Source organism: Anolis carolinensis, chromosome 6 (assembly GCF_035594765.1).
Source record: "Anolis carolinensis isolate JA03-04 chromosome 6, rAnoCar3.1.pri, whole genome shotgun sequence".
Lineage (NCBI taxonomy): Eukaryota > Metazoa > Chordata > Lepidosauria > Squamata > Dactyloidae > Anolis > Anolis carolinensis.
Window position 1 is genome coordinate 52,894,295 of NC_085846.1, and position 26,301 is coordinate 52,920,595.

The window sequence follows — 26,301 nt, forward strand, 5'->3', positions numbered from 1 at the left end:
CAAGGGAAGGCAGATCCTACCGGGATTTTCCCACCTCAAGGAAGGAATGGAAGAGAGGCCATCGTCCCTCTCCATAGCCCCCTATCCCAAAGCACATCCCATCCCTGCCTGACCTCCCCCATCTCAAGTATACTTCTAAATATATGGAAGAAATGGGAGTCATGCAGGAGTTGGGAGGATCCCAAAAATTAGCTGAAATACAAGAGTTCCTGAGAAATACAGAGAGTTCGTCACTCTAGCCAACACATATCAATCTATATATATAAAAGGGTAATGAAATTTCGGCCTAGGACAAAACAACAAAACTACACATCCCAGAAACACTAAACTTGGCAGGACAACCCCTCATCCATGCCTCTGCATTCATACAACAAAAAGCTCCAGCTACTCCAGAAAATGGCCAGGCTTTGAGACTGCAAGGCTATTCACTGCTATTCCACCTGGCCAACAAAGGATTCCCATAAGCCACAGCAACGCATGGCCAGGCAAAGCTAGTAAATATATATAAAAGAACAACTCTCCTGGTCAGATGGAAGTTCGTGATAGTGGCCTTAGGGAAGCCTACAGAGTGAAAAATAATATTTTCCAGGACTTGTGTTTTGTCTTTCATCCCCGTGCATAGACAGCCTTATTCACCATGAACTGGTCAAATCCCTTTTGAGCCCTTTTGAGCTGATGGCCATTGATTAATTAATAATTTCCTCTGGTTTGTCCAAAAATGCCGACAATTCAGAGTTATTGGAGACCTCCAGTTCTAATGTTGTAAAAAGAGGGAGGCACTTCTATCCACCTCCTCCACACTGTATGTAATCAAAGGCCATTCTTGCATGTTCCCCTTATCCCCTTTTGAATAAATGTAAAAACCACAACACTGTAACCCTTCTCATAGATTTGCTTTAAGACCCAGATCATTTTGATCCTACACTGACGACGCCTACTACATACCAACTCAACACCTTCTTTGATTTGTGCCATAGATTCAGTTTCAGCTACTGCTGTGGCTTTGAAAAAATTCTCAAGTTTTCTGAAGAAAACTGATCCTCTTTTCCCCTTTCAGACTTTTTTTTTTACTGGGAGCAATTCGGACTGTAGAATTATAGCTCTGCAGTTCCCCTTTAACTACCACAATTACATTCTAGGGATTTTGCAGAATTTGTGGTTCGGTAAAGCACTAGAAGAGCTCTCTGGCTGAGAAGTTAAAATAGTCCTTCCTAAAATGCCAATTGGGATTTAATGTTTTTAATTGTTTGAGTGTTGGACAAGAGGAGCTCTGAAGATCAGAGTTCAAATCCCTACTCAGTCATGGAATCCATTGGGTGATTCCATGCTTTTAACAAGGCACATTCTCTCACACACAAACCACCTTATCATATCTCTGGTAGTGCTTTATTTTGCCACAGGGCATGCGGAATCCAGTGCCCCATGCCCTGCATCATCCGGATCCAAGGGAGGACAGTCACATGGGGAGAAGCATGAGAACATGTGGTGTATGGGGCTTCCTCCCATGGACTGTGTGGGAACACGGGAGCTTTCCTGTATTGCCCTACCAGCAGCATGCTGGCTCTACCCTCCTTCATCCACGGAGCTGGTATGGCGTCATGTGATGGGAGCTGGCTGGCTCCGTGGGTGACCTGGGCTAAAATTAGCAGCATGCCGCCAATTTTAATCCAATGTGATGAGGTCAAAAAAAAAAAAAGATAACAGCAACCCCCTGTGAAAAAATCTTGCAAGAAAATCTAGTGATATATTCAAAAGTCATAAACAACTTTTTTAATACTTTGTAGTGGGTTAGTTAGAATACAGACTATATCGTCTGCATAAGCCCTAATTTTTAGTTCTTGGCCACTGATCTTTAAACCCGTAATTTCCTTCTCTTCTCTTATTCTGACATTTAAGATTTCCAGACCCATAATAAATAATAGTGGGGACAGCGGGCAACCTTGTCTGGTCTCTTTTTGTATGTCGATGTAATCTGATAGTTGACCATTGATGTTTAACCCTGCTCTTTGATTAGTGTATATAGCCACTACTGCCCTTTTGAATTGGTGGCCAACTTCAAATTTTTCTAACACTTTTTCCAAATAATCCCATCTAACATGGTCAAAGGCTTTTTCTGCATCAATAAAGAACAACGCCAAATCTCTATTTGGGTCTTTTTCTGCTACTTCCAGGGTGTTCAATATCAGTCTGATGTTTTGATTTACTTGTCTTCCTGGGAGAAACCTCACCTGACCTTCCAGTTGCAGGATTTCATGGGATATTGTTATGGCAATTAAAAGTTGAATCTAAATGGCAGCAGCAACAGGATTCCTATTTTGTTTTATGTTGTCCTCTGTAGGCTACTTTTGTTATTCTAGAACTAGAATTTTCTAGTGTGAAAAACTCCTTGCTACACCATTAAAAAAAATCAAATACGATTTCAGCCTTTTGGACCACTATCCACTTACGATTTGGCAGCAATGTTGTGATTATTTTTGATTGATCTAAAAATACTTACAAAATTCACCAATCAATTCAGTGCCTATCGTCACATTTTTGGTCAGCTCCCTTACCAACTCTCTGTGTGTATGTGCCTTCAACTCACCTGTTGACTTATGGCCACACTATGGATTTAATAGGGTTTTCTTAGAGAATGGAACACGTAGTGGCTTTACCAGTTCTTTCCTCAAAACAGAGTTTTTCGAACTGTGTGTCGTGACCAAGATGCGCATGCTCCTGAAAGTGCTGGCAGAACTAAAAACCTACCATCAGACGCACATAATAAAGGGAGTGTTTAGGCTGCTAACAGAACCTAAGCTAATCTGGTGGGAACTTGAAGGCAAATGTTGGCAAAGAGATTATGGAGAAATGTTTTTTTAAAAAATTAAAAATAGGCAAAGCAATTAAGGGGTATAAAAAAATCGGCTAAAGATGTTATGGAAACATGAGTTAAGTTAAAAACAAGATATTCCCAGGAGTTTCTCCCCTAACCCCAATAGTTTTTCTGGAAAATTCCCAAAAGACCTGAGAGATAAAGTTAAGAATAAAAAATTAGTAGAGGCAGAAACTGCTCTTTCTTGGAAAGAATGGATACAAAATTCGAGGAGCAAATTCATTAAGTTAGAGCAACAAGGTGTCCTGAACTGGTTTGACAGATACACATACACACACAACTAATAGCTACAAATATCTAGGCATTACGTTTTCATCATCTGGTGCTTGGTCTAATCATATTACTCATAGTATACAAAGAGCAACAAAAGCAGCAGGTTCCATTTACAAGCTGTACCATCATAGATACCCAGGCACAATCAGGCCTGCCCTGGAAGCCTTTAAGAAAAAAATAATGCCAACATTCATATTTGGGGCCGAAATTTGGGGGCACACCAATTTGGCCAAGATCGAAGCCTTCCAAGTTAAGCAGCTTCGCATTCTCCTGGGACTTTCCAGAACAACACTGACGGCTGCTGTAAGAGCAGAGCTAGGTATGCTCCCAGTACAAGCTCAAATTTTAATGAGACAATTTAATTACTGGTCAAAGGTAAATCAGATGAATTCCAGTAGACTTCCTCACCTATGTTTAGAGGATCAAGACCAGCGTGCCCACAAGTCATCATGGGTAGTGGCCTTAAACAATGAGATGGCTAAAATTGGCCCTCCTTTACAATTTTTTATTGATCTAGCACCTAGGGCAAAACAGGTACTTATGCAACGCACTCATGATATCTATGCTCAATTGGACCTAGCAAGTATAGGTAGGTCTTCTGCCACAAAGTTTTTAGCCTCCCACAAAATGAATACTCATTTAGAACACTATTTGACTATTCCAGTTACGTTACCCTTAAGAAGAATATATACCAGGGCCAGGTTTGAACAACTCGGTATTATGATGCAAACTGGTCGCTACAACAACATCCCAAAAAGTAACATGTTTTGGTGCTTAATTTGTAAAATCATAACCTAATTTGATGTTTAATAGGCTTCTCCTTAATCTCTCCTTATTATCCAACACATTTGCTTATCCAACGTTCTGCTGGCCCGTTTATGTTGGCTAAGTGAGACTCTAATGTAGTTCAATATGCAGTAATGCTATGTAGTAATTACTGTATTTACGAATTTAGCACCAAACTATCACGATGTATTGAAAACATATGACTACAAAAATGCATTGGATAATCCAGAATGTTGGATAGCAAGTGTTGGACAAGTGAGACTCTACTGTATATATACACACACACACACACACACACATATATATATATATATATATATATAACTTACAGTAGAGTCTCACTTATCCAACATAAACGGGCCGGCAGAATGTTGGATAAGCGAATATGTTGGATAATAAGGAGGCATTAAGGAAAAGCCTATTAAACATCAAATTACATTATGATTTTACAAATTAAGCACCAAAACATCATGTTAGACAACAAATTTGATAAAAATAGTAGTTCAATACGCAGTAATGCTATGTCGTAATTACTGTATTTATGAATTTAGCACCAAAATATCACGATATATTGAAAACATTGACTACAAAAATGCGTTGGATAATCCAGAACGTTGGATAAGCGAGTGTTGGATAAGTGAGACTCTACTGTACTTACTTAGGCGACCCCTTGTAGTTCGAGGATGATTGTCTTACACACACACAGAAATGAAATAAATAAATAAAATAATTTGGTTCAAAGCTGATAATCTGGATTTTATATGGCAGTATAGAAAGGGTTCCAGGCCCCTTCCACACAGCTGAATAAAATCCCACATTATCTGCTTTGAACTGGAATATATGATAGTGTGGACTCAGACAACCCAGTTCAAAGCAGAAAATGTGGAATTTCTGCCTTGATATTCTGGGTTATATGACTGTGTGGAAGCGCTCTCCATCTGTTCCTGGCCCGGACTGTTTGGAGCTTGTTCCACAAGGCATGCTAAACCAGGAGCTCTGTGTCTTTGCTTTCCCAGAAGGGCTTCCTTGCAAGCGAGCAAACAGAAAGTAAACTTGGCGGGCAAGCAACAACCCTAAAGAAGGTTGCTGCACGCGGACAGACAGATGGAGGCGCGCGGGAGAGAACGCGCCTGCGCTCTGCGCGCCTCAGCCTTTGCCTCGCCTCAGCCTCGCTCAGCTTGCCTGACTGGAATTTCTGGCCCGTCCCTTCTGCGCCCGGACGGCCAGGTAGCAGCAGGCCCCGCCTGGGTTCAGGTATTGCGGCCACTGGCGGCCCAGAGGGAGACCCTCAACCTCGCTGGCGCAAGGAGAAAAGTTTTCCTGGGAGTTTGGCAAGGGGAGAGGAGAGGAGAGGCGGGGCGGGGGGCTCTCCTCTTCACTCACGCACTCACTCACTCCCTCACTGCTGTTCCTGCTCTTCCTCCGCGTTGGAGTTGTCATCCTCACATTGCAACAGCCCTCGTCCTCTTCAGGGCGAGCAGCGCGGCTGAGGCGAGGAAAGCGCCTTCCTTCTCGGCGGAGATGGGCGCGCCTTGGTTGTCCCGCGGGCCGCTCCCGCTCCTGCTCCTGGCCTTGGGGCTGCTGGCCAGGGGCTCCTGCGCCGCCGCGGACGAGAAGCGAGGTGAGTGGAGCGCGCCTGAGGGGAAAGTGAGGCCGAGGAAGGGCGGCGCTCGGAAAGAGAGAGGCCGGGAAGCCTCGCCTGCGAGAAAGCTCAAGCTCGAAGCCCTTTCCCTTGTGACAGGCAGGCATGGGCTAACTTCGGCCCTCCCTCCAGGTGTGTTGGACTTCAACTGGCTGTTAGGAATTGTGGGATTTGGAAATCCCAAACACCTGGAGAGCCGAAGTTTGCCCATGCCTGCGTTTAGAGTTGTGCAATAGTGATTAGAACATGGAAGGGCGTTTTGTTTTGCAATTTATACACATACAGTATAATGTGATTGGGGATGGCATTTAATTTCGTTGTACTATGTACAGTGACAATCCGGTTCTTCCATTCTATTCTACTTGCTTTGCAGAGAGTGCAGTGTGGCTGTTATTATATCCCCTTCCACACAGATGAATAAAGTCCCACATTATCTGCTTTGAACTGGAATACAGTAGAGTCTCACTTATCTAACATAAACGGGCCGGCAGAACGTTGGATAAGTGAATATCTTGGATAATAAGGAGGGCTTAAGGAAAAGCCTATTAAACATCAAATTAGGTTATGATTTTACAAATTAAGCACCAAAACATCATGTTATACAACAAATTTGACAGAAAAAGTAGTTCAATACGCAGTACTGCTATGTAGCCATTATTGTATTTATTAATTTCGCACCAAAATATCATGATGTATTGATAACATTGACTACTAAGAGGCAGACTGTGTTGGATAATCCAGAATGTTGGATAATTAAATGTTGGATAAGTGAGACTCTACTGTACTTGCTTTGCAGAGAGTGGAGTGTGGCTGTTATTATAGCCCCTTCCACACAGCTGAATAAAATCTCACATCTGCTTTGAACTGGAATATATATATATATATATGAGCCCCCCCGCCAATGGCACGGTGGGTTAAACTGCTGAGCTGCTGAACTTGCTGACCAAAAAGTTGCCAGTTCAAATCCGTGGAGCGAGATGAGCTCCAACTGTTAGCCCCAGCTTTTGCCAACCTAGCAGTTTGAAAACATGCAAATGTGAGTAAACCAATAAGTACCACTCCTGCGGGAAGGTAACGGCACTCCATGCAGCCATTCTGGCCACATGACCTTGGAGGTGTCTACAGACAAGCAAGCTCTTCAGCTTAGAAATGGAGATGAGCACCAACCCCCAGAGTCCAACACGACTAGACTTAATGTCAGGGGAAAACCTTTATCTTTTATACGGCAGTGTGGACTCAGATAACCCAATTCACAGCAGATATTGTAGATTATCTGCTTTGATATTCTGGGTTATATGGCTGTATGCAAGAGCCCTGGGTTATATGGTTGACTGCACACGCCATATATTCTAATTCAAAGCAGAAAATGTGGGACTTTATTCAGCAATGTGGAAGGTGCCCCAGAATATCAAAGCAGATTATCCCACAACATCTGCTTTGAATTCGTTCCCACCGATGGAGCTTGAGATGGAGATGGGGCAGAGAGAAGGGTCTGTCCTGAAAATCTCAGGGCCCAGGGAGGTTCGTACAAGAGGATGCGGCCGGCGAAATAATCTGGACCTGTACTGTCTAGGACAGGCATGGGCAAACTTCAGGCCTCCACGTATTGTGGACTTCAACTCACACAATTCCTAACAGCCAGTAGGTTGTTAGGAATTGTGGGAGTCGAAAGTCCAAAACATCTGGAAGGCCAAAGTTTGCCTATTCCTGGTCTAGGGCTTTAAAGGTGATAACCAGCACTTTGAATTGTGCCCAGAAACAGACTGGCAGCCAGTGGGGCTACTTCAACAGTTGTTAGATGTTGGAAGAGTTGAGGGGTGAAGGACTGTTCTGTTTCCCCCTATTTCTTAATTAACCTGATTGGTGATGTCAGACTTCCTGATTTTCTTAAAGAATGGAGCCAGGATTATAAGAAGCCGTAAAGTGGTTGTTGTGCCTCCCACTTCCTGTAGTTACCAACAACGCTGTCATAATCTCAAAAGCAGATCTGAAAAGAATAAGAGCAATCTTTTTTCTGAAACTGGAATGCTATCCACAGACATACATGGGGTTCATTCTGAATTTATCTCAGAATCTTCTTTTCCTGACATGTTTTCCTACTTCATTTCTCTGATGAGATCTGTAAATAACTTAAGTGAAGTTATTGGCACATGTGCCATGTGTTTCTGCTGTGTAAAGAACTTGCCTCTTTGTCTAAAATTCATTCTCTTAGTTCCTCTTCTGGTGTGTGCTTCATTATCTCTTTTTCTTTCACAAGCCCTTGAAGCATCAATAGGACTAACAACTCTGGCACAGGAGAGAAATCCATGTAACAGACAGATGTGTCAGTTTCACAAGAACATACATGCCCTGGGAAGAGGTTACTGTCTAAAGATTTCCATCCCCTTCCTGTAACTTGGGGAAAACCAGCAGTGATTCATTCATAGGAATAACAGTGCCTAGTAACTAACATTCCTTACAGATGGGAGACGTAACAATTGATTGTGCGCTTGCTTGATGAGTTGTTTCAAAGGTTCCCTTAACTATCAGATGCTCTTTTGTGCCAATATGTGCACAGTGTAGTTAAACAGCATAAGGAACTGTTCACCATGAAACTATTTCTTTGCCAAGTCCTTTTTAAAAAAAACACTTTTACCTGTATGTGTTTGCTCTTCCCAAGTGAAGTAATTTGTCAGTCTTTATGATTTGGTGCCATGTCAGCTAAACTTGAAATTTTACCCCATAGCTGTATCGCCCCTTACTTTGTTTAACAACTGAGAAAAATAAAATACTCTTTTGTTGTTGACAATCCAGTTTAGAAATTGGAGTGGAAATGGTGCAAAGAAGTTTGGGAGTTTGTCTTCTGGCCAGTAAATGGTTTTCCCTCTGCCTCTTTCTTTAATTTATGTGAGTTTTTGAGAGCAAGCAGCTAACTTCAATTCCTGGCAAATCATCTTTGTTTTGGAAATCTGCCAGAAGGAGAAAAATGAAGATTTTCGTCTTTCGTTCTTTCCCCTTCTCATTGCTTCTTTCCTGAGAGGGGAAAATGTCTGATACATGAGCAAAAGCAATTTAAGTATTTCATGAATCCAGACAATGAAACAATCTTTGGAAAGAGAAACGCCTCTCTGAAGAGCCTAATTGCACAATCTTTAAATTGTTCTCCACTCAGAAGAGCAAGTCCATACCTGTTGGTGATGTAATTTGAACAGGGTTGTGTTTTTTTCCTCTTCCCTTTTTTAGGTAGACTCGCATCCATTTTATACTGTTCAGATTAAAACTATTTTGAAGTGTGGGTAGTCTGAGTTAAGTCTTTAAAGGAATAAAAAGAAATTGAAAACAAAATATTTAGAATTATGTATATTCAGTATAATTCTATGGAATAATAGGTTGGCAACCTCTGTTGTTAATAACTGCCCCATATCAGTAGTATAGTTGAATGTAGACAAACATTTTAATTGTGAAAATAAGTTGTTTGTTGTTAGATTTAACAATTGCAGGCTTTCATGCACTGGTTTAATTATAAACATTTTCCTGATCTCCGTCATTCTCTGTTACTAAGGAAAAAATAAGATGTATTGTTTTTGATTGTACCTTGCTTCTGCAGATACTCTATATGGTGCAGGTGTTCCTAAAGTTCATATAATAGATTAGAGGGCATTACCCATCATGCTTGAAGAATATGTCTTTGGCCCAAGGAGCTTAACATCTCAATTTCACCAGTACCAGGAAAGGAAAAGATAGGAACAAAAACGAATGTGGACATGGGTAGTCTTAATGAGTAGAGAAGGGTGATAGAGTCAGAAGGGACTGTCTAGTTTAACCATATGCAAAACTAAAATACCCAACATCCAAGCTCTGTTTAAAACACCCAAAGAAGAGTCCACTACCCTGTAAGTGAATCCATTCCACTCTCAAATGGCTCTTACATCAATATCCTTTTGAATGTTTAGGTGGGATCTCTTATTGTGATCTGAATCCATTGGTTTGTGTTTTCTGGAGCAACAAACATAATATCTTTTTAGATATTTAAAGATGCTATCATGTCACTTTTCAGGGTGCATCTACACTATAGAATTAATGCAGTTTGACAGTACTTTAACATGGCTTAGTGCACTCTTTGACAAAGAAGGCCAAAGAGCTTGAACACCTGCAACTAATGATTCCATAGCATAGGGCTGGGGCAAGTAAAATGGTGTTAAACTGCATTAATTCAACAGTGTAAACGGATCCTCAGTTTTCTCTACACAAACCCAACTCCTTAAGTGATAAAAACTAGATTAAACAAAAGGCTCTATAGAGACGCTGGTTTACTAATACTATGTGAGTATCATTCATCCCAATATATTATAGAGCATTCTATTAAATATTGTATCTCCTTGCTATGAACAGTGTGTAATAAGGGACAAAAATATTACTATAGAGATGCTTATTGATAAAATTGTCAACGTTTGAGATGCCTTGTCTATGAGGAAAAACATTTGTGGCTTCTCATTTACAAAGATACTAAGGACAGGTGTAATGAATTTTTTTTAAAAAAAAACTCTCAGTGTTATGGAGGTGATTTTTCACACTTCAAAATAAGAAAACTGAAGTTGATTGATATGTCATGCCCAAAGGCATTATGCTTCAATTGATTCGAAATTGGATCACAGAAAGGGATTAACTATTACATTTAAGTCTTGCATATGAATTCTAGAGAAGTGCCCAGCTGGTCATTATTGGAAACAGAGGATATATGTGATGAAACATTAGCCTGATCCATAAAGGGAATTATTTTAACCTCCAGAAGACAGGAGCAGAATTCAAAACGATCTTGACAGACTAGAGAGATGGGCCAAAACTAACAAAATGAAGTTCAACAGGGACAAATGCAAGATACTTCACTTCGGCAGAAAAAATGGAAATCAAAGATACAGAATGGGGGACGCCTGGCTTGACAGCAGTGTGTGCGAAAAAGACCTTGGAGTCCTCGTGGACAACAAGTTAAACATGAGCCAACAATGTGATGCGGCTGCTAAAAAAGCCAATGGGATTCTGGCCTGCAATAGGGGAATAGCATCTAGATCCAGGGAAGTTATGCTCCCCCCCTATTCTGCCTTGGTCAGACCACACCTGGAATACTGTGTCCAATTTTGGGCACCACAGTTGAAGGGAGATGTTGACAAGCTGGAAAGCGTCCAGAGGAGGGCGACTAAAATGATTAAGGGTCTGGAGAACAAGCCCTATGAGGAGCGGCTTAAAGAGCTGGGCATGTTTAGCCTGCAGAAGAGAAGGCTGAGAGGAGACATGATAGCCATGTACAAATACGTGAAGGGAAGTCATAGGGAGGAGGGAGCAAGCTTGTTTTCTGCTGCCCTGCAGACTAGGACACGGAACAATGGCTTCAAACTACAGGAAAGGAGATTCCACCTGAACATCAGGAAGAACTTCCTCACTGTGAGAGCTGTTCGACAGTGGAACTCTTTCCCCGGGGCCGTGGTGGAGGCTCCTTCCTTGGAGGCTTTTAAGCAGAGGCTGGATGGCCATCTGTCGGGGGTGCTTTGAATGCGATTTCCTGCTTCTTAGCAGGGGGTTGGACTAGATGGCCCATGTGGTCTCTTCCAACTCTACTATTCTATGATTCTATGATTCTATGGAAAATGGACATCAACCAAGACTTATTTGTATATGAAGAATGCAGGCTACACTATGTTTGAACATCTTTCCCATTGTTCAAATGTGTGTATTGCCCTTTTTGAAATTATGTATCCTAGGGCAAATATTTTAAAGATCAGTAAATCAAAACTTGAGTAAAAGCCAAAAAGGAGTGTTTTTCTTCCTGATTCTTCATCATTCACATATTTGGGAGGTGTATAGATCCGGCCAACCCATGTGTAGTCTAAAAACCAAGTGGCATGTTGTTGTTGTGTTAGAACCTTTCCACTCTACTCCAGAGCAGAAAATATATATCATGTAAATAGTCATTGTATTTCTCTGTGTGGATTTTTTAATTAAAGTGCAAAAGTGAATCTTAAGAATTAACCTCAAAGCCACAAGGAATGGTAATGGGGCAAGGAAGTGGGGAGATGCTTGCCATCAAGGCTTGATCTTGGTATGGGCATGAAGATATTCTTTCTTGGGTAACCTGCTAAGAAGAAGGTCCTTTTGTTTTGTCTTTGGAGTAGATTGCCTGAAATCCCTTGTGGCTGTTTTATTTTATCTCTCCCTTTGGGATGGGGAAGTGGGGTTGAGCTTGAGGTATGGAAATTGTCTGATTATTAGGTCTCTTAACATGATCTCCTCAGTTAATTGTCTGATATAACTAAAATGTTGGTATTGTAGCTACTACTGTATATACTCATGTAAAAGTTAACCTCATGTATAAGTTGAGGGCAGGTTTTAGGGCTGAATTTATGGGTTTTGATATGATCCATGTTAAGCCGAGGATCATTTTGCAGAGAAGGGAAAGCAGAAATGCTGGCTTAGCTGCTTCGAGTGTTACCATTTCTTTTTCACTACCTGCTGCAGGTTGCTTTTACCGACTTCATCTTGTCTCTACTTTTTTGGCCTTTTGAAAGGTCCTCTCAGAAGCATTTTAGCTATTGCCATTGGCAGATTTGGAAAAAATAGAAAGAGTATCTACAGTTGGTGGTTGACATATAATTGCCATGTGCATGGAATTTTCAGAGGCTCATATATACTTGTGACAATTTTGGATTATTAGATCTCATGAATCTCCCAGCTTTTTAAAACACTGTATCACACATTTGTTATGTTATGATTTCCTTTGTACAGGAATAGAAAAATTAGCCAAGGGTTTCTAGAAGTGTAACAACTATTTGGCCTTGACTTTAGCCCCTTGAACAATTTTATAGAACAGTGGTTCCTAAAATTTGATCCTCCCAATGTTTGGGCAATCAACTCTCAGAAGCCACAACCAGCTTGGCCAACTGTCAGGAATTCTGAGAGCTGAGGGCCAAAACCCCTGGAAGACAAAACGTTGGGAACCACTGTAATAGAAGATAGGTTTTGCTAAACAGTGCAAAAGATTCCATTAGACCTGATCAGCTTTGTAAATGTTATATAGTTCATGTAATTGTGTCAGCTACCACATGCCACAAGGTCTTAGTTCTGATATCAAACATTTATGAAAATTAGTGCTGTATTTTGGGAATACATAATAAATTATATTGTGCAGCTCAGAGCAATAAAAAGTTATGTGGTTTTCCTTAGAGGCTGGTGTTCTGTTTTGCCCTGCTGTTAAAAGTGATGCATCAGCAGTTTCTTAAGGTTTCCTCAAATAAGTATGTATTTGAAAATGTACCAATTCAGTACCTACTTATTACAATGTAATATTTTAGTATCACTGAAACATTTGTGATAGCAGGGGGTTTTTTTCGTGTCAGGAGCGACTTGAGAAACTGCAGTGCATCTGCATCATCCAATACATTGTCCTGTTCTTGTCTGCAAAACAAAACTTGAGAAGTGGCAATGTTTCTGCCTAGCAGTGATGCTGTGTCACATTCCAAGAGAGGTCTGCACATTGGTCAAGGACAGCTTTTCTTTGCAGATTTATGTTAAGGCCATGTTCTGAAACGAATTACCCTGAAAAGTTCTGTTTCTCACACAGGAATTTTTATGGCAATGTGCATTCTGCTTATTGTGAAGTGCTTGCCCTTCTTGTTACTATATTTATATATATTGTTTTGAGTGCTTTTATTTATTTATTTTAAAATAGAAGTTTAAAATAAATGCTGTGGAAAAATACATCTTAAATAGCAGCTCAGGTTCTGATGTCAAAGGTTAGCTGCTCTGAGTTTCCTTATGGAGAGAAAAAGCAGGTATAAATAATAATAATGATAATGATAATGATGATAATACAAGCACAAACACAAGCACTCCTTTGCTTACAATTAAAGTTTCTTTATTTGTTTTTCTTTTTTATTCAAGTTTTTCAAATGTGATACATAAAAGGTAAATGGAATGGGATGTGGGGTAGAGGTTCGGGGAAGGTAGATGCATTGGGGCGGGGTAGGTAAAATAAAGAAAAGGGGAAGGTGGAAAAAAGGGGGGAGGTATTGAGGGTAAATAGAAGGGGTAAAAGTCTATTTGGTCTTCCGTTTTTTTACTTGTTGCGGTTTTGTCCTTCTGTTATTTTACATCTCTTGTTTTCTGGTCTCCATTTTGTTTTGTTTTCTTGGGTACTCCTAATTGTTAGTTAATCCTTTTTATTCTTTCTATATTCTTTGTACATTTTCCAGTCTGTCATTTTTACTGGTTTTCCTCTATTTTCTTTCATTAAATAAGTTAGTCTATCCATATCATGGATTTCATCTAGTTTATCTATCCAAGATTCTATAGAAGGGATTTCTTCCAGTTTCCAGTGTCTGGCAAAGGTTATCCTTGCCGCAGTAGCTATGTAAGTAAAAAATAATATCTTCATTCTCATTGAAACTTGATATGCTTTCTGTTAGAAGAGAAGTATGCGTCTTAAGATGAAGTAAGCATCCAAAGCTTTGGCAAAAATTGAGACTTGTGTTTACTGTTTTTTTATTTGAGACCTATAGGTTTCTGTTGTCATTTTTGTAGAAAGTGGTCTGAGAGTTTTAGTAAACCACAAGCTGAACATGAGCCAACAGTGTGATCCAGCAGCTAAAAAAGCCAATGCAGTTCTACATTGCATCAATAGGAGTATAGTGTCTAGATCGAGGAAAGTCATAGTCCCACTTTATTCTACTTTGGTCAAACCTCACCTGGAATAACACTGTGTCCAGTTCTGGGCACTGCGGTTCAAGAAGGTTATTGACAATTTGGAATGTGTCCAAAAAAGAGCGATCAAAATGATCAGAGGGTTGGAAGCTAAGCCCTATGAAGAAAGACTTAGGAAGCTGCGTATGTTTAGCTTGGAGAAAAGAAGGCCTTGGGGGGACATAATAGCCATGTTTTAATATTTGAAAGGATGCCACTTTGGAGAGGGGGCAAATTTGTTTTCTACTGCTCTGGAGACAAGAACATGGAAAAGTCAATTCAAATTGCAAGGAAAAAATTCCACCTAAATATTAGGAAGAACTTCCTGACAGTAAGAGCTGTTCAGCAATGGAATATGCTGCCTCGGAGGGTGATGGAGTGTCAGGGGTGCTTTGATTGTGTGTTCCTTCATGGCAGGGAGTTGGACTCTCTAACTCTATGATTCTATGAAAACCTAGACTTTGTGTCCTTAAAATCTGATTTTATGGTTCACTATCAAAATGAATCTGTTTTAGAAGCGCACATATAGCTCTACCTGAATGTAATATAGGTACCTGTGCCATTGTGAGGAAGTTGTATGCTCATCCAAAATATAGCAGTATCTCCTCTTCAATTGGCATTGTTGTGTTAACAGTTACTATTTCCTAATCTGATGTAGTAATAATATGGAAAGCTATGACAAGGTATATTGTGTGGATGTAGAACTGGAAATAATCATTGTGACTATAGAGCAGGGATCCTCAAACTTTTAAAGCAGAGGGCCGGTCCACGGTCCCTCAGAGTGTTGGGGGGCCGGACTATAGTTTGAAGAAAAAAATGAACAAATTCTGATACACATTGCACATGTTTTATTTGTAATCAAAAAAAATGAAAGAACAATACAATATTTAAAAATAAGAACAATTTTAACCAACATAAACCTACCAGGATTTCAGTGGGAAGTGTGGGCCTGCTTCTTGCTGATGAGAAAGTCAAGTTAATTAGGATTGTTGTTATTGTTGTATGCCTTCAAGTCATTTCAGACTTAGGGTGAGCCTAAATGTAAAACTGAGAGGGGGGCCCAGATTAAGGACCTTGGAGGGCTACATCCAGCCCACAGGCCTTAGTTTGGGGGGCCCTGCTATAGAGTATAGGGTGCCAATGATTTATCTGCATAGATAAGCTCTAAATTAAGAGCTTATGAGAGATAACATATTAAATAATGATTTTTCTATTTACTAATCTCATTACAGTGTTCAGTGCTTTAGGGACAGGTCAGAAAACTAAGGGTGGTTCTACATGGCAGTATAATGCAGTTCAAAGCCAGCTCAAGGGAAAGGTGTCCACAGAACATACACTTGCAATGTGTGCTGCAGCACACATAAAGCCAGAAACAGCTCATTTAAAAAAACTCACCAGAAAGTATGGAACAGACCACATAATGCGCTGCAGCTCATCAGAGTATATTCCACGTAGAACTCAAAATCATTATACTCTGATCATCTGTGGTACATCAACACATCTCAGTGGACTGGTTAAGAGAACACCCCCTGTTTTCCAAAGGCTGTTTATCTAAGAATATTAGTTTGTTTAATCCATTTCCAAACTGGATTATAGTGTCTGTGCAGAAATCTTTGCCCTGGAAATTTAATTGCAATCTGTATGTAAAGGAGTAGGGATATTATATTGCATATTCCTGTGAGATCTTCAAAAACTGGATCCTGCATTTGCATATTTAAATTTCCTGAAACTTTGTTCTTCCACCAGCTAGGAAGCTAGTAAATCGATTGCTTTTCATATTAATGCTTTCCTAAATATGCAAGGTTACTCATTTTGGTAACAATAGTTCGAATTCTTATGTATGTTTTAAGGACAACAAGTAACAGACCTTATCCAGGAGCACCTGGATAGCTGTATATTTGTTTGGAGTACAGAATATATGAAACTTGCACTTGACCTTGAAACCCACTGAGCAGTCTTGGGAAAGTTACACATGCTCAACCCCAGAGTAAGGCAGTGGCTGATCCCTTCTAAATAAATATTGCCTCCCCAATATCCTGTGATAGGGATGCCATAAAGTTGGAAAAGACTTGAAGACACACAAAAGACCAAGAAGTCCCAATGTATCCAAGTGGATCTTGCTTCTGAATTAGACATATAGCATTGCGGTGCTAAACTTCTTTTTAGTCTCTTCCCCAGTTGGAAATATACAAATGCTGTCTTGAATTTAAGCAGATAGGTTTATAATAGAGTTGTTGGATGCGTCCATGGTACACTAACTTCGGAAAAGTACAGTATGTTTAATCAGTTGTTACAGATATAGCTCCTTTGCATTATTTTTTGGCTCTTCTGTGATATTGATTCAGAGGAATGCTTCACCAGTTTTAGTAGTATAATTTCTATACAGTACTTCTAAAAAGATATTCACTATATCTCAATTTTCAAATATTGGTGAAGTTGATGCCCCCCCTCCACCCCATTACTAAATTAATTGCTGAAGTAAGATTAAAGAACTGATGGTGAGGCAGATGATGTGGAGAGAATCTTGTAATATAAGATGTTACATAGCACCTTACGGTTGCTGTTAAGTCTAGCTGGAGGTTGGTATAGACCAGTTCCCAGATTACACAAATGAGCAGTATAGCGATAGTCTAAAACAGGATAAGCATAATGGCTAAATTATGTGTCTGAAGTTAAATTTAAATGAGTGAAGTAGAAGACAAGTTTTGCATAATCGATAAAATGTTTGAAAATACATGAGTAATTGTAATTAAGGCTAATGTCCCATACTTGGAGATGTGAGTAGGGTTTGGCCAATGCACCCATTGCCTGTTCTGCTAAACAATCCACCTGATTTTATTTGTTACATGATCAATGAATTAGGATGCCAAAAGTGCATTGCTATTTTTGTTCGAGGGCCATGATAGTGTCTGTGACATATTGTGATGCCCAGCCTTAGGGGATTTTCCATAGATATGCCTTATTGGTTATACTTGTTAAACAACTTTATAAACAAGCTCCATTGGAATCATACAAAGCTGTGTAAAAATGGCCAAGGTGGATTAAAAAAGAAGAGATTATATAGTGTGTGTGTGTGTTCTAACGACGTCTTAAAAGCTCAGCTCATCAAAAGAAAAATGTATGCAATATCAACACAGTAAAAATACCGTACAATAAAATGACAGGAGTTAAAATTAGCCTGACAATACAGAGGCTGAAACCACTTGACATGCCACAAGGACAAAAAGATCAATGTCTTAAGTGGTCTTATATTATGTGGTTTTGCTTATGTGAGAGCACAGGTGAGGAATACTCATTGATGGCAAGTGTTACATTAATGCATAACCTCTTAAGCTATACTTTCTTCCTTTCTTATTTCTTGAGTCTGTGGCAATGCATAATGACTCAGTTCAGGTCTAATGCATAATGACTCAGTTCAGGTATCCATCTACCTCATCCTTTGCATATGATAGGAAGACTTGAAGAACTTCATTATCAAGTTTGCTATTTGCTCTTTCAAGTTATAGTTTGATTACAAACAGTGTTCAGGTTCCTGAAGTTTTAGGCAAAAACTCTGATAATTAACCACAGGTTTAGAAAGCTGCCTATACAGTATATTAAAAATATTTGAAAAGGGAGAACTTTGACATGCTCTACACCGCCACAAAATATGGAGTGGAAACAGCGCACAAAATGACAGTTCTGCCCTGCATGCAGACCGACAGGTACATCCCAAGCCATCTTTGGCAGTGGGAAGGCATTTGATAGTTCAGTGCTGCTATGCAGGGGCTCAGACTCTAGACCAGGCATGGGCAAACTTTGGCTCTTCAGGTGTTTTGAGAGTGTGGAGTGGCAGTCAGCATAATAACTGCCGATTCCACTTAGAATTTCAACTTTCTCATGTATTTTTTAAACCTAGATGCAACTGTTTTAAGTAGCTTTCCCGGGGTTAGATCAGATCACCTTATGTGCATTTTATAAATGCCTGAAGGCTGATCCGACCCCACACTGAACTAAATGATCAGTGTTGATGGGGCCTTAGTCATTGACTCTGGTACCATGTCTTCAGTCACTTTGCATACAGAGAATAGATAATGTTTTCCAGGCCCATCTATACTAACCATTTAATGCAGCTCCAAGCCAACTTGATAGCCATCCTGGAGCTCAAGTAAGTGCCCATTTTCGGTGTTTGGGATGGAGTGGGAAAGGGGGTGCTAGCTCAGATAGAATCTGCTCCCAACTTTGGCATGATTGGGTTAGTGTCCTGCCACAGAGGTGGTTGTTGGCACCCCATCTGGCCATAATGCTTCCCCAAACTGGTATGCTTCATGGCAGTTCAAGGTCACATTGGTCCCTGTGTAGAATCACCTTAAGTGAAGCCAAAACAGAATTAGTATGCTTCAACCATTGAAGAGTGAAATGTTTGGATTCTTTGCCATCATGTATCTTTCATGTAACATGTTCTGTTTCATGTTATATAATGTAACTGTGAGAGTTGAATATAAACAAAAACAGGGTGGAGAGAGAGCTATGATAAATAACTTGTTTTAGCAGTTTGGTCAGATATTTCAACATTGCCATGAGCGAAGAAGTAAAATATTGCTTAATTTAGTCGCTAAATTTTTGTTTTTTTAAAAACCAAGTTCTATCTCATTTCACATAAAATGCAGCTAAATAAATAACATATCTAGTGATATAATCTAGTTCAATGCAATTAAATCCACATTCTAAAACTGGATTATGTCGCAGTTTACCCTCAGTCCCCAGTTTGAAATGCAGGATTTGAGAAAATTAGCTTTTAATATAGAGAAGCATTTGCTTCCCGCTGTCCCCAAACTGTCTAAACCTCTTTCTTTGTCTTTCACTATAACACTGTTTACATGCTTGAGGCATCTGAATTTGTCACATAAATTCTTCCCTCGCCCTATTACCACTTTTGAAATTAGCATACCTAGGTCACTCCTGATCGTTGTGTATGGCATACCATCATTGAGATGATCATAGGTTGCAGCCTTCTATTATGTGGGTTTACCTGTTTGGAACCTTTGCTTACAGAGAATTATTTTGTAATGCAGGGTGTTGCTCTCAAATTGACCCTTGGGCTCCTCCCTGTGATTTTTTAAATTATTGTGTAAAACAATCTTCTCTTCCAACGCCAAGTTTGCAGAGTGGGGAGTTGTTCAAAACATAGACATCCAGGGCAGGAATTATACATAATTTAAATTTAAAATGAAAGCTGTTGTTTTGTGACCTTCTTTATCTCAATTTCTCCATTTTTCAAACATGCCTTGTTTTGTTCTCTATGTTACAAGGGAACAATAAGTGCTGTCCCAATAAGTGCTCTGAATGCTTCTTCTTTGCAACATTGCACTGTTCACAGTCATCAGCTTCAGTGGATTTCATGAAGTGATCCAGAATTTCTAATGAGTTTTTTAAACACACAGTTTCCGGCTGTATGCGGGTTGGAAGTTGTTTTGAGGGTGATTTCCCCAAAACCTCGAGCTGACTTCCATCCAGATTATAGTGCCTGTGTGGATGAGGCCTGGTCTCCACAGTGCCTGAGTAAATAATTGCCTGGAGGTTCTGTATATGCTGCTCTGTATTCCATGATGAAAGAATGGTTAAATATAAATGAAAAGAATAAATGGCTTAGATGCCATGCTGTTGCTTTGTGTGGATATGGAAGTGTTATTGGGATTTCTCAGTTCATCTGCAGTGCAAGTACCATTACTAAGGATCCATAGGCATGGACATTTTAAATGTGCAGGTTGATGCAGAAGGAGAGGATAAATGAAAATATGTTTGAAAATGAACTGTGATCAGTGGAAGAAACTAATACAACAGGACAGCTGTTATTTTTTCGGAAACCTGCTATATGATTCAAGATAGATAAACTTCAGATACTTTGTGAGATAAACTTCCCACCCTGTTAACTTAGTTGTTGATGATTAAAACCTCCACATCACTTTCTAAATTCATTATTCATTGGAGAAACAGGTTGGTTTGACCTAGTTTTTCTGCAGACACGTTTTCCATCTTCCTTGCCCATCTTCCCAGCCTCTTTTCACCCTTTGTCTACTCCTAACAATAATTATACAGTATTGTCTTTGGACAAAGCTCTATCATCTAATATAAGTGAAAAGGGGAAACAATTTTGCCGAAATTAATCATGTCTTTATTGTCCTAGTTAAGAAATAAAAGCAAATTAAGTGATTCATGTTAGAGGTTTTAAGAAAGCCAAATAATCTGCTGACTTTCAAAGAAACTGCATTTACCAGTGGTTCTCAACCTTTTGGTCTACCAGGTGTTTTTTACCTCAATTCCCAGAAGCCTCAGGTAGTATACACAAGATAACTAATTAGGAATTTAGAGAAATGAATTCCTAAAGATCTGGAAGACCAAAGGTTGAGGACCACTGGCATAGACTATTCTGAGATGTAATGGCACAAACTGTGTGAATTGTATTCACAGATCAGAAGTACTCGAGGTGTTTGTGAAGAGAGACTGAGTGAAAGAGTGCACACCATGGATTCTTATGCTAACCTTTCCAGTTTTTTTCTGTTTGTTTTCTGTCAGGTATTTGATTAAGTAGCATTGTAAAGAAGTGCTTCCCAAGTGATCCGATTAATCGCTCTCCTTTACCTTTAGATGTATTTTGAAAAGCTTCATTAAACTATTTGGTAAAGGTTTCTTTTATAGAAAGAATAACCAAACATTTATCTGGACAGTTACCACCTGTATGCTACTCATTAACTGAAACCTGGTGCAGTTTAAGTGAGTTTGACTATAGCCCTAAAGTCATTGGTGGAATGGCATTTATACAATTCATTGCCAAATTTCATTATTTGATACTTATAATTCAATCCTGTTTCTATTAAAATAAATTTTTTGTACAGAAGCGCTCAATTTATTTGATATAGTATTTAGTGGCTGAATCACTGTCATATCTTTTTGTGGCTGCAATTCAATACATTCCATAATCTTTCCCTGATCAATTGTTTCAGTGGGATAGCATCTTCTGAAAATGTTTGCACTACTTCCTGACTGGAATACATTTTAGACCACATTCACAGTGTTATCTCAGCTTCTGACTACCCTTTAATCGACAGTTCCTGTAATGTTCAGTTTCTCAGATTATCCATGTTATCATGGTATCCAGAATCTAGGCTAAATAATGTTCTTAAATTATATAATACACCTCTAAAAATGCACATGTCTGACCCTGCAACAAGTTTGGATGTGATACTAGCTGGGATATACGAACCACACAGAGAACTTTGGGGAAAGAAACAGCAGGACATAAACATCTGAAGATATTAACATTAAAATATATGGGGTATCATACAACCAAAAATGGTTGTTTTCAATGGGATAGCATCCCTTTTCCTAAAATGTGGACACCTCCTCCCAAGAAATGAATTTGCATGCTTGATGTGCATGTGGAAAGAAGCACAGTTCATACAAACAATCATACACTTCCTCATATTTCAAAAATACCCAAACTACTTCTCAGTATATTACTTACCTTGGTGCTTATGTTTCCTTTTTTTCTGACTCATGACCTATTTTATCTACAAGGGAAGCCAATTTGAGGCAAGAGTCTTTTTTTGGTATCATCTGTATTTGTGAACACTGAATAAAATTAACTGTAAGTCAAGGATTTATTTACCTTTCTTAAAGCCAACTAGCTGCAGAAATACGTTTTAGCTGTTTACACAAAGTTTCAGTTTTATAATGGCTTTGACTTTAGTCATTAACATACTACCAATTCTATATCACATTACTGACCTAGCTGTTGAACATTAAGTTTGCCACATAGACGTAATAGTTTGAGAATCAGATCCCCGAATTGCAAACATGTAGCAGGCTTCTGTTGAACTTCTGTTGACCAACTTGAATGTACAGTAGAGTCTCACTTATCCAAGATAAATGGGCTGGCAGAACATTGGATAAGCGAAAATCTTGGATAATAAGGAGGGATTAAGAAAAAAGCCTATTAAACATAAAATTACATTATGATTTTAAAATTAAGCATCAAAACATCATGTTTTACAAGAAATTGACAGAAAAAGCAGTTCAATACACAGTAATGTTATGTAGTAATTACTGTATTTACAAATTTAGCACCGAAACATTGCAACATTTACTACAAAAACAACGACTACTAAAAAGCAGACTGCCTTGGATAATACAGACCCTTGGATAAGTGAAGCTTCGATAAGTGAGATTCCACTGTATTCAGCAACTGGCCTGGCTGGGTTCTTGGGGAGTAGCCTGCTTGAAAAGAAACACAATAACTATATGGTATCTGTGTTTTTCTTCCTCTTCTTTAGCTAAAACATTTTATCTAAATCATTGTTATGGCTGAAGCTCTACATCTATTCCACACCACATTTTCACTGTTAAGTTTACATGATCCATGTCCTATCAGAGTCTTTGCTTTGCTTCCATTGATCTGTGTTGTCTGCAAATTTACAAGATGTTCTAGCTCTTTATATCATATTTTGACTAGTTGCTGTAAAAACTGAAGTGAGTTGTGAGAGTGAAGGCCAATAATAAGTAATGATGTGGTTGCACTGAACTATGTTTGCACTGTGAAACTGCAACCAATTTAAAAAGGCAAAGACCTCTTACCACTTATCATATTGAGGTACAGTACATAGAGAGAAAATCATATATGTTTAAGAATAAAGAGGGAGAGGGGTAATAAGAGAGGTGGGTGGGGATGAGTTCTCCATTGCGCTGCCTGATGTCAGAGCAAGTGACAGGGAAAAGCTAAGTGCCGTGTCACAGCCAGGGACTGCCACAACATTTGGAGGTAGGGAGCAGGCTGCCATCTGGTGTCCCAGGACCACTTGAGCCCAGCTAACCCTAGTAATCAGTAGTACAAAAATCTGAGGTTTTTTTTCAACACTGTTAAGTAGATTTTGGAAGTTCTGGTAATTACAGGTGGAGCATCCCTTGTCTGGAATTCCATAATACTCCGAAATTCAAAACTGTCCACATGGATGGTTGTAATAGTGGCAGCTTTTCTCTCTAGTGGTTTAATGCCTGTAAGCTTTGTTTCATGGACAACATTCAAGCATCTCCCATTTATCTCATTATGTAAGTATATGCAAGTACAGATATTCCAAAATAATAAAAAGGTGAAATACAAAACACACCCAAAGCATTTTATATAAGGGATATTCATCTTGAAGTTTAAGCAACTGTGTGCAAAGCATGCAAGTGATAGTTATTCAAGATAAACACAAATATTTAAGTGTTATGGACATTCACCTGTGATTATCTAATTGCACACCACCTCACAGCCACTTTTGTGGAAGACGGTACCAAGGCAAACTAACAGCTAATGTTTAAAGTTAATGCCTAACAGCCATTATAATAAAAACTCCTGTTGCTACTGCCAATCACCTCAATATGTAATGGAACTTGCAGAACTGATTGTGTCTCCCCCTCTCCCTCTTTTATTCTAATACACATTTCTGTCCATGTGCTCAGTATGATTGGTGGTAAGAGGATTTTAAAATGGTTGCAAGTTGACAATACAAACACTTCTCAAAGCAACCATTTCATCACTTATCTTTGGCCTTTTCTCACACAACTCACTTTCATTCTTACAGCAGCTAGCCAAGATATGATATAAAGAGCTAGATCATCCTATGAATTCGCAGATAACACAGATCAATGGAAGCAAAGCAAAGAATCTTTTAGGACATAGATCATGGATAACAGTGAAAATGTAATGTTGAACTTATGTAAGATTCAGCCATAACAATGATTTAGATAAAATGTTTTAGCTAAAGAAGAGGTAGAAAAATACACACACTACATAGTAAATGTGTTTCTTTCCAAGCAGGCAACTCCCCAAGAATCCAGCCTGGCCAGTTTCTGAATACATTCAGATTGGTCAACAGAAGGTCAGGTTTATCAGCCTGCTGCGCATTTGAAGCCCTGGGATCTGGTTCTCGAATAATTAGATCCATGTGGAAACCTTAATGTTCAACAGCTAGGTCAGCAATGTGATATAGAACTGGAACATGTTAATGACCAAACTCAAGGCCATTATAAAACTGAAGTTTTGTGTAAAAAGCTTAAAACATTATTGCTGCTAGTTGGCTTTAAGAAATGTAAATATATCCTTCACTTACATTTCAAGAGAGATGAAAATTTCTATTCTAAATGTAGTAAAAACAGTTCTTTAAAAGTAATTATAACATATAACTAAAAATGTCAGTTGTTGCATCATGCTACCTCATAGCATGATTTTATTACTCATTTATTTCCAAGGTCTGTTTACAATTCTGTATGAATTGTATGTGCATTCTGTGAAATGAAAGATGTGTTCTCAGACATAACAAAAAACCTACTTTCTTTTCTAGAGAATTAAAGATGGAGTTTAACCATCAAGAAAAACACTATTTGGCAGAATACAGCAGACACTCAATTTACCAGAGCTTAAGCTACTGGAACTCTCAAGCAATTTTAAATTTAAAATAAAATTAAATCATTATAGTGGAAATGTAAAACTGTTAAGTTTGTCTATTTATTTTTATTTGTTTTCAATTACTATATTTCAATATTAATATCAAGTTAAAATAAGAGTTCAAGGTCGAGTATAGTATAGGGTATAGTATTAGTTTTGCCTATTTTTAGTATTAACTCTCAATCCACCAGAAACTACATTTACCATTCCCCATGGTTGCTGATTAACTGAGGGTCTGTTGTACTTAGTTTGATCAACAAAGCAAATTCTTTCAAGGAAAGTTGGGAAAATCGTAATCTTTGCAGAAAGACTGCTCTCAGTCTTATCAGCATTCATTGCTATTAATCTGAGAACAATGATAAAATATGAAATAAAATATAGAAATGCATTAAGAGCTGCCACTGCTTTCTCTCTCTTTTTCATACAATTTAAAGTTATATGAAAAAGTCTCTTTGTATTTATTTACTTTCAGTGCAAGTCAGAATTTAACAGATCCCAAGATTGTTTTTCTTTTTAGCTGAAGTCAAGGCTGCACCCATCTTTTCACTGACTGTATAATATTCACATGAGAATAAATCTTCTGTGTCCTTATTAGATGTTTCCACGTGAGAACAGAGACATAGTTTATTATTTATTTACAACATTTTTACCCTGCCTTTCTCAACTCCAGAGGGGACTCAAGGCAGCTTACACATAGGCAACTATTTGATGCCTTTAAAAACTGTACAATTCAAATGAACATTAAAAAATTATAAAATATATTAAAACAATCAAAATATTTAAAAAATAATACATTCACAATTAATCATGTGATCCACAAGCATAATCCGGGCTGTTCAGAAAATCATTGCACATCAATCCATATATGTCTGCTGCACAAGCTCTCCAAATGCTTGGTCACAAAGTCACGTTTTCAGTCTCTGAAAACTCAGTCTCTGAGTTGTGGTTCTATTTCATGGAGTCTTTTCTGTATTTGATGTGAGGCCTTTTATGAAAGATCAGCTTCTGTGTGTTCTGTATGCTGAAAGGCTGTAGTTCAAATAGCTATGAGTTTACTTTTTCTTGGATTTGTGGCTGTCGGCCTTTAGAAATTGGTATATACAAATGAGAACTGGATGTGCGTATCAAGAAGCAAATAAGCTGATTTATAAACATCGACCTTCTGCTGCATAATCTCTTACTCCTGCTTCTGTTTGTTCATTACCGCTGTTATCTGCAGAAGATTTTGTGGTGGAATCATGAATGATGCAATCAATCTGTCGCTTAAATACCCCAACATTTTTCATGTCTGCCTCATTCACTCATAAACTAGAAATTCAAAAGTATGACCCTTTGAATTAATGTGGACCTATGCTCCATTTTTCAGCCTCAGAGTCTCTGCTAATAGTCCCCAAATCCACTTAAGATCTCACTCAATTTTTGGTGCATTTTAGAGTTATTTTCACCTGAAAAAACATGCAGAAAACCCAGTATGCATACAAACATGCCTTTTCTCTGAGGCCCCTTCTACACTGCCATATAAAATCTGGATTATCTGCTTTGGACTGTTTTATA

The 26,301-nt window shown here is 38.8% G+C and overlaps 1 protein-coding gene across 1 annotated transcript in view; it reads left to right on the plus strand.

The window, feature by feature from the left end:
• Nucleotides 1–5,084: 5,084 nt before the first annotated feature.
• Nucleotides 5,085–26,301, plus strand: part of egfr (epidermal growth factor receptor) — a 149,081-nt gene continuing 127,864 nt past the window's right edge. The window contains exon 1 of the mRNA XM_008112902.3: nucleotides 5,085–5,552. Coding sequence (XP_008111109.1) covers nucleotides 5,453–5,552 — 100 coding nt within the window. The 5' untranslated portion in view covers nucleotides 5,085–5,452. The remainder of the gene's footprint in view (nucleotides 5,553–26,301) is intronic.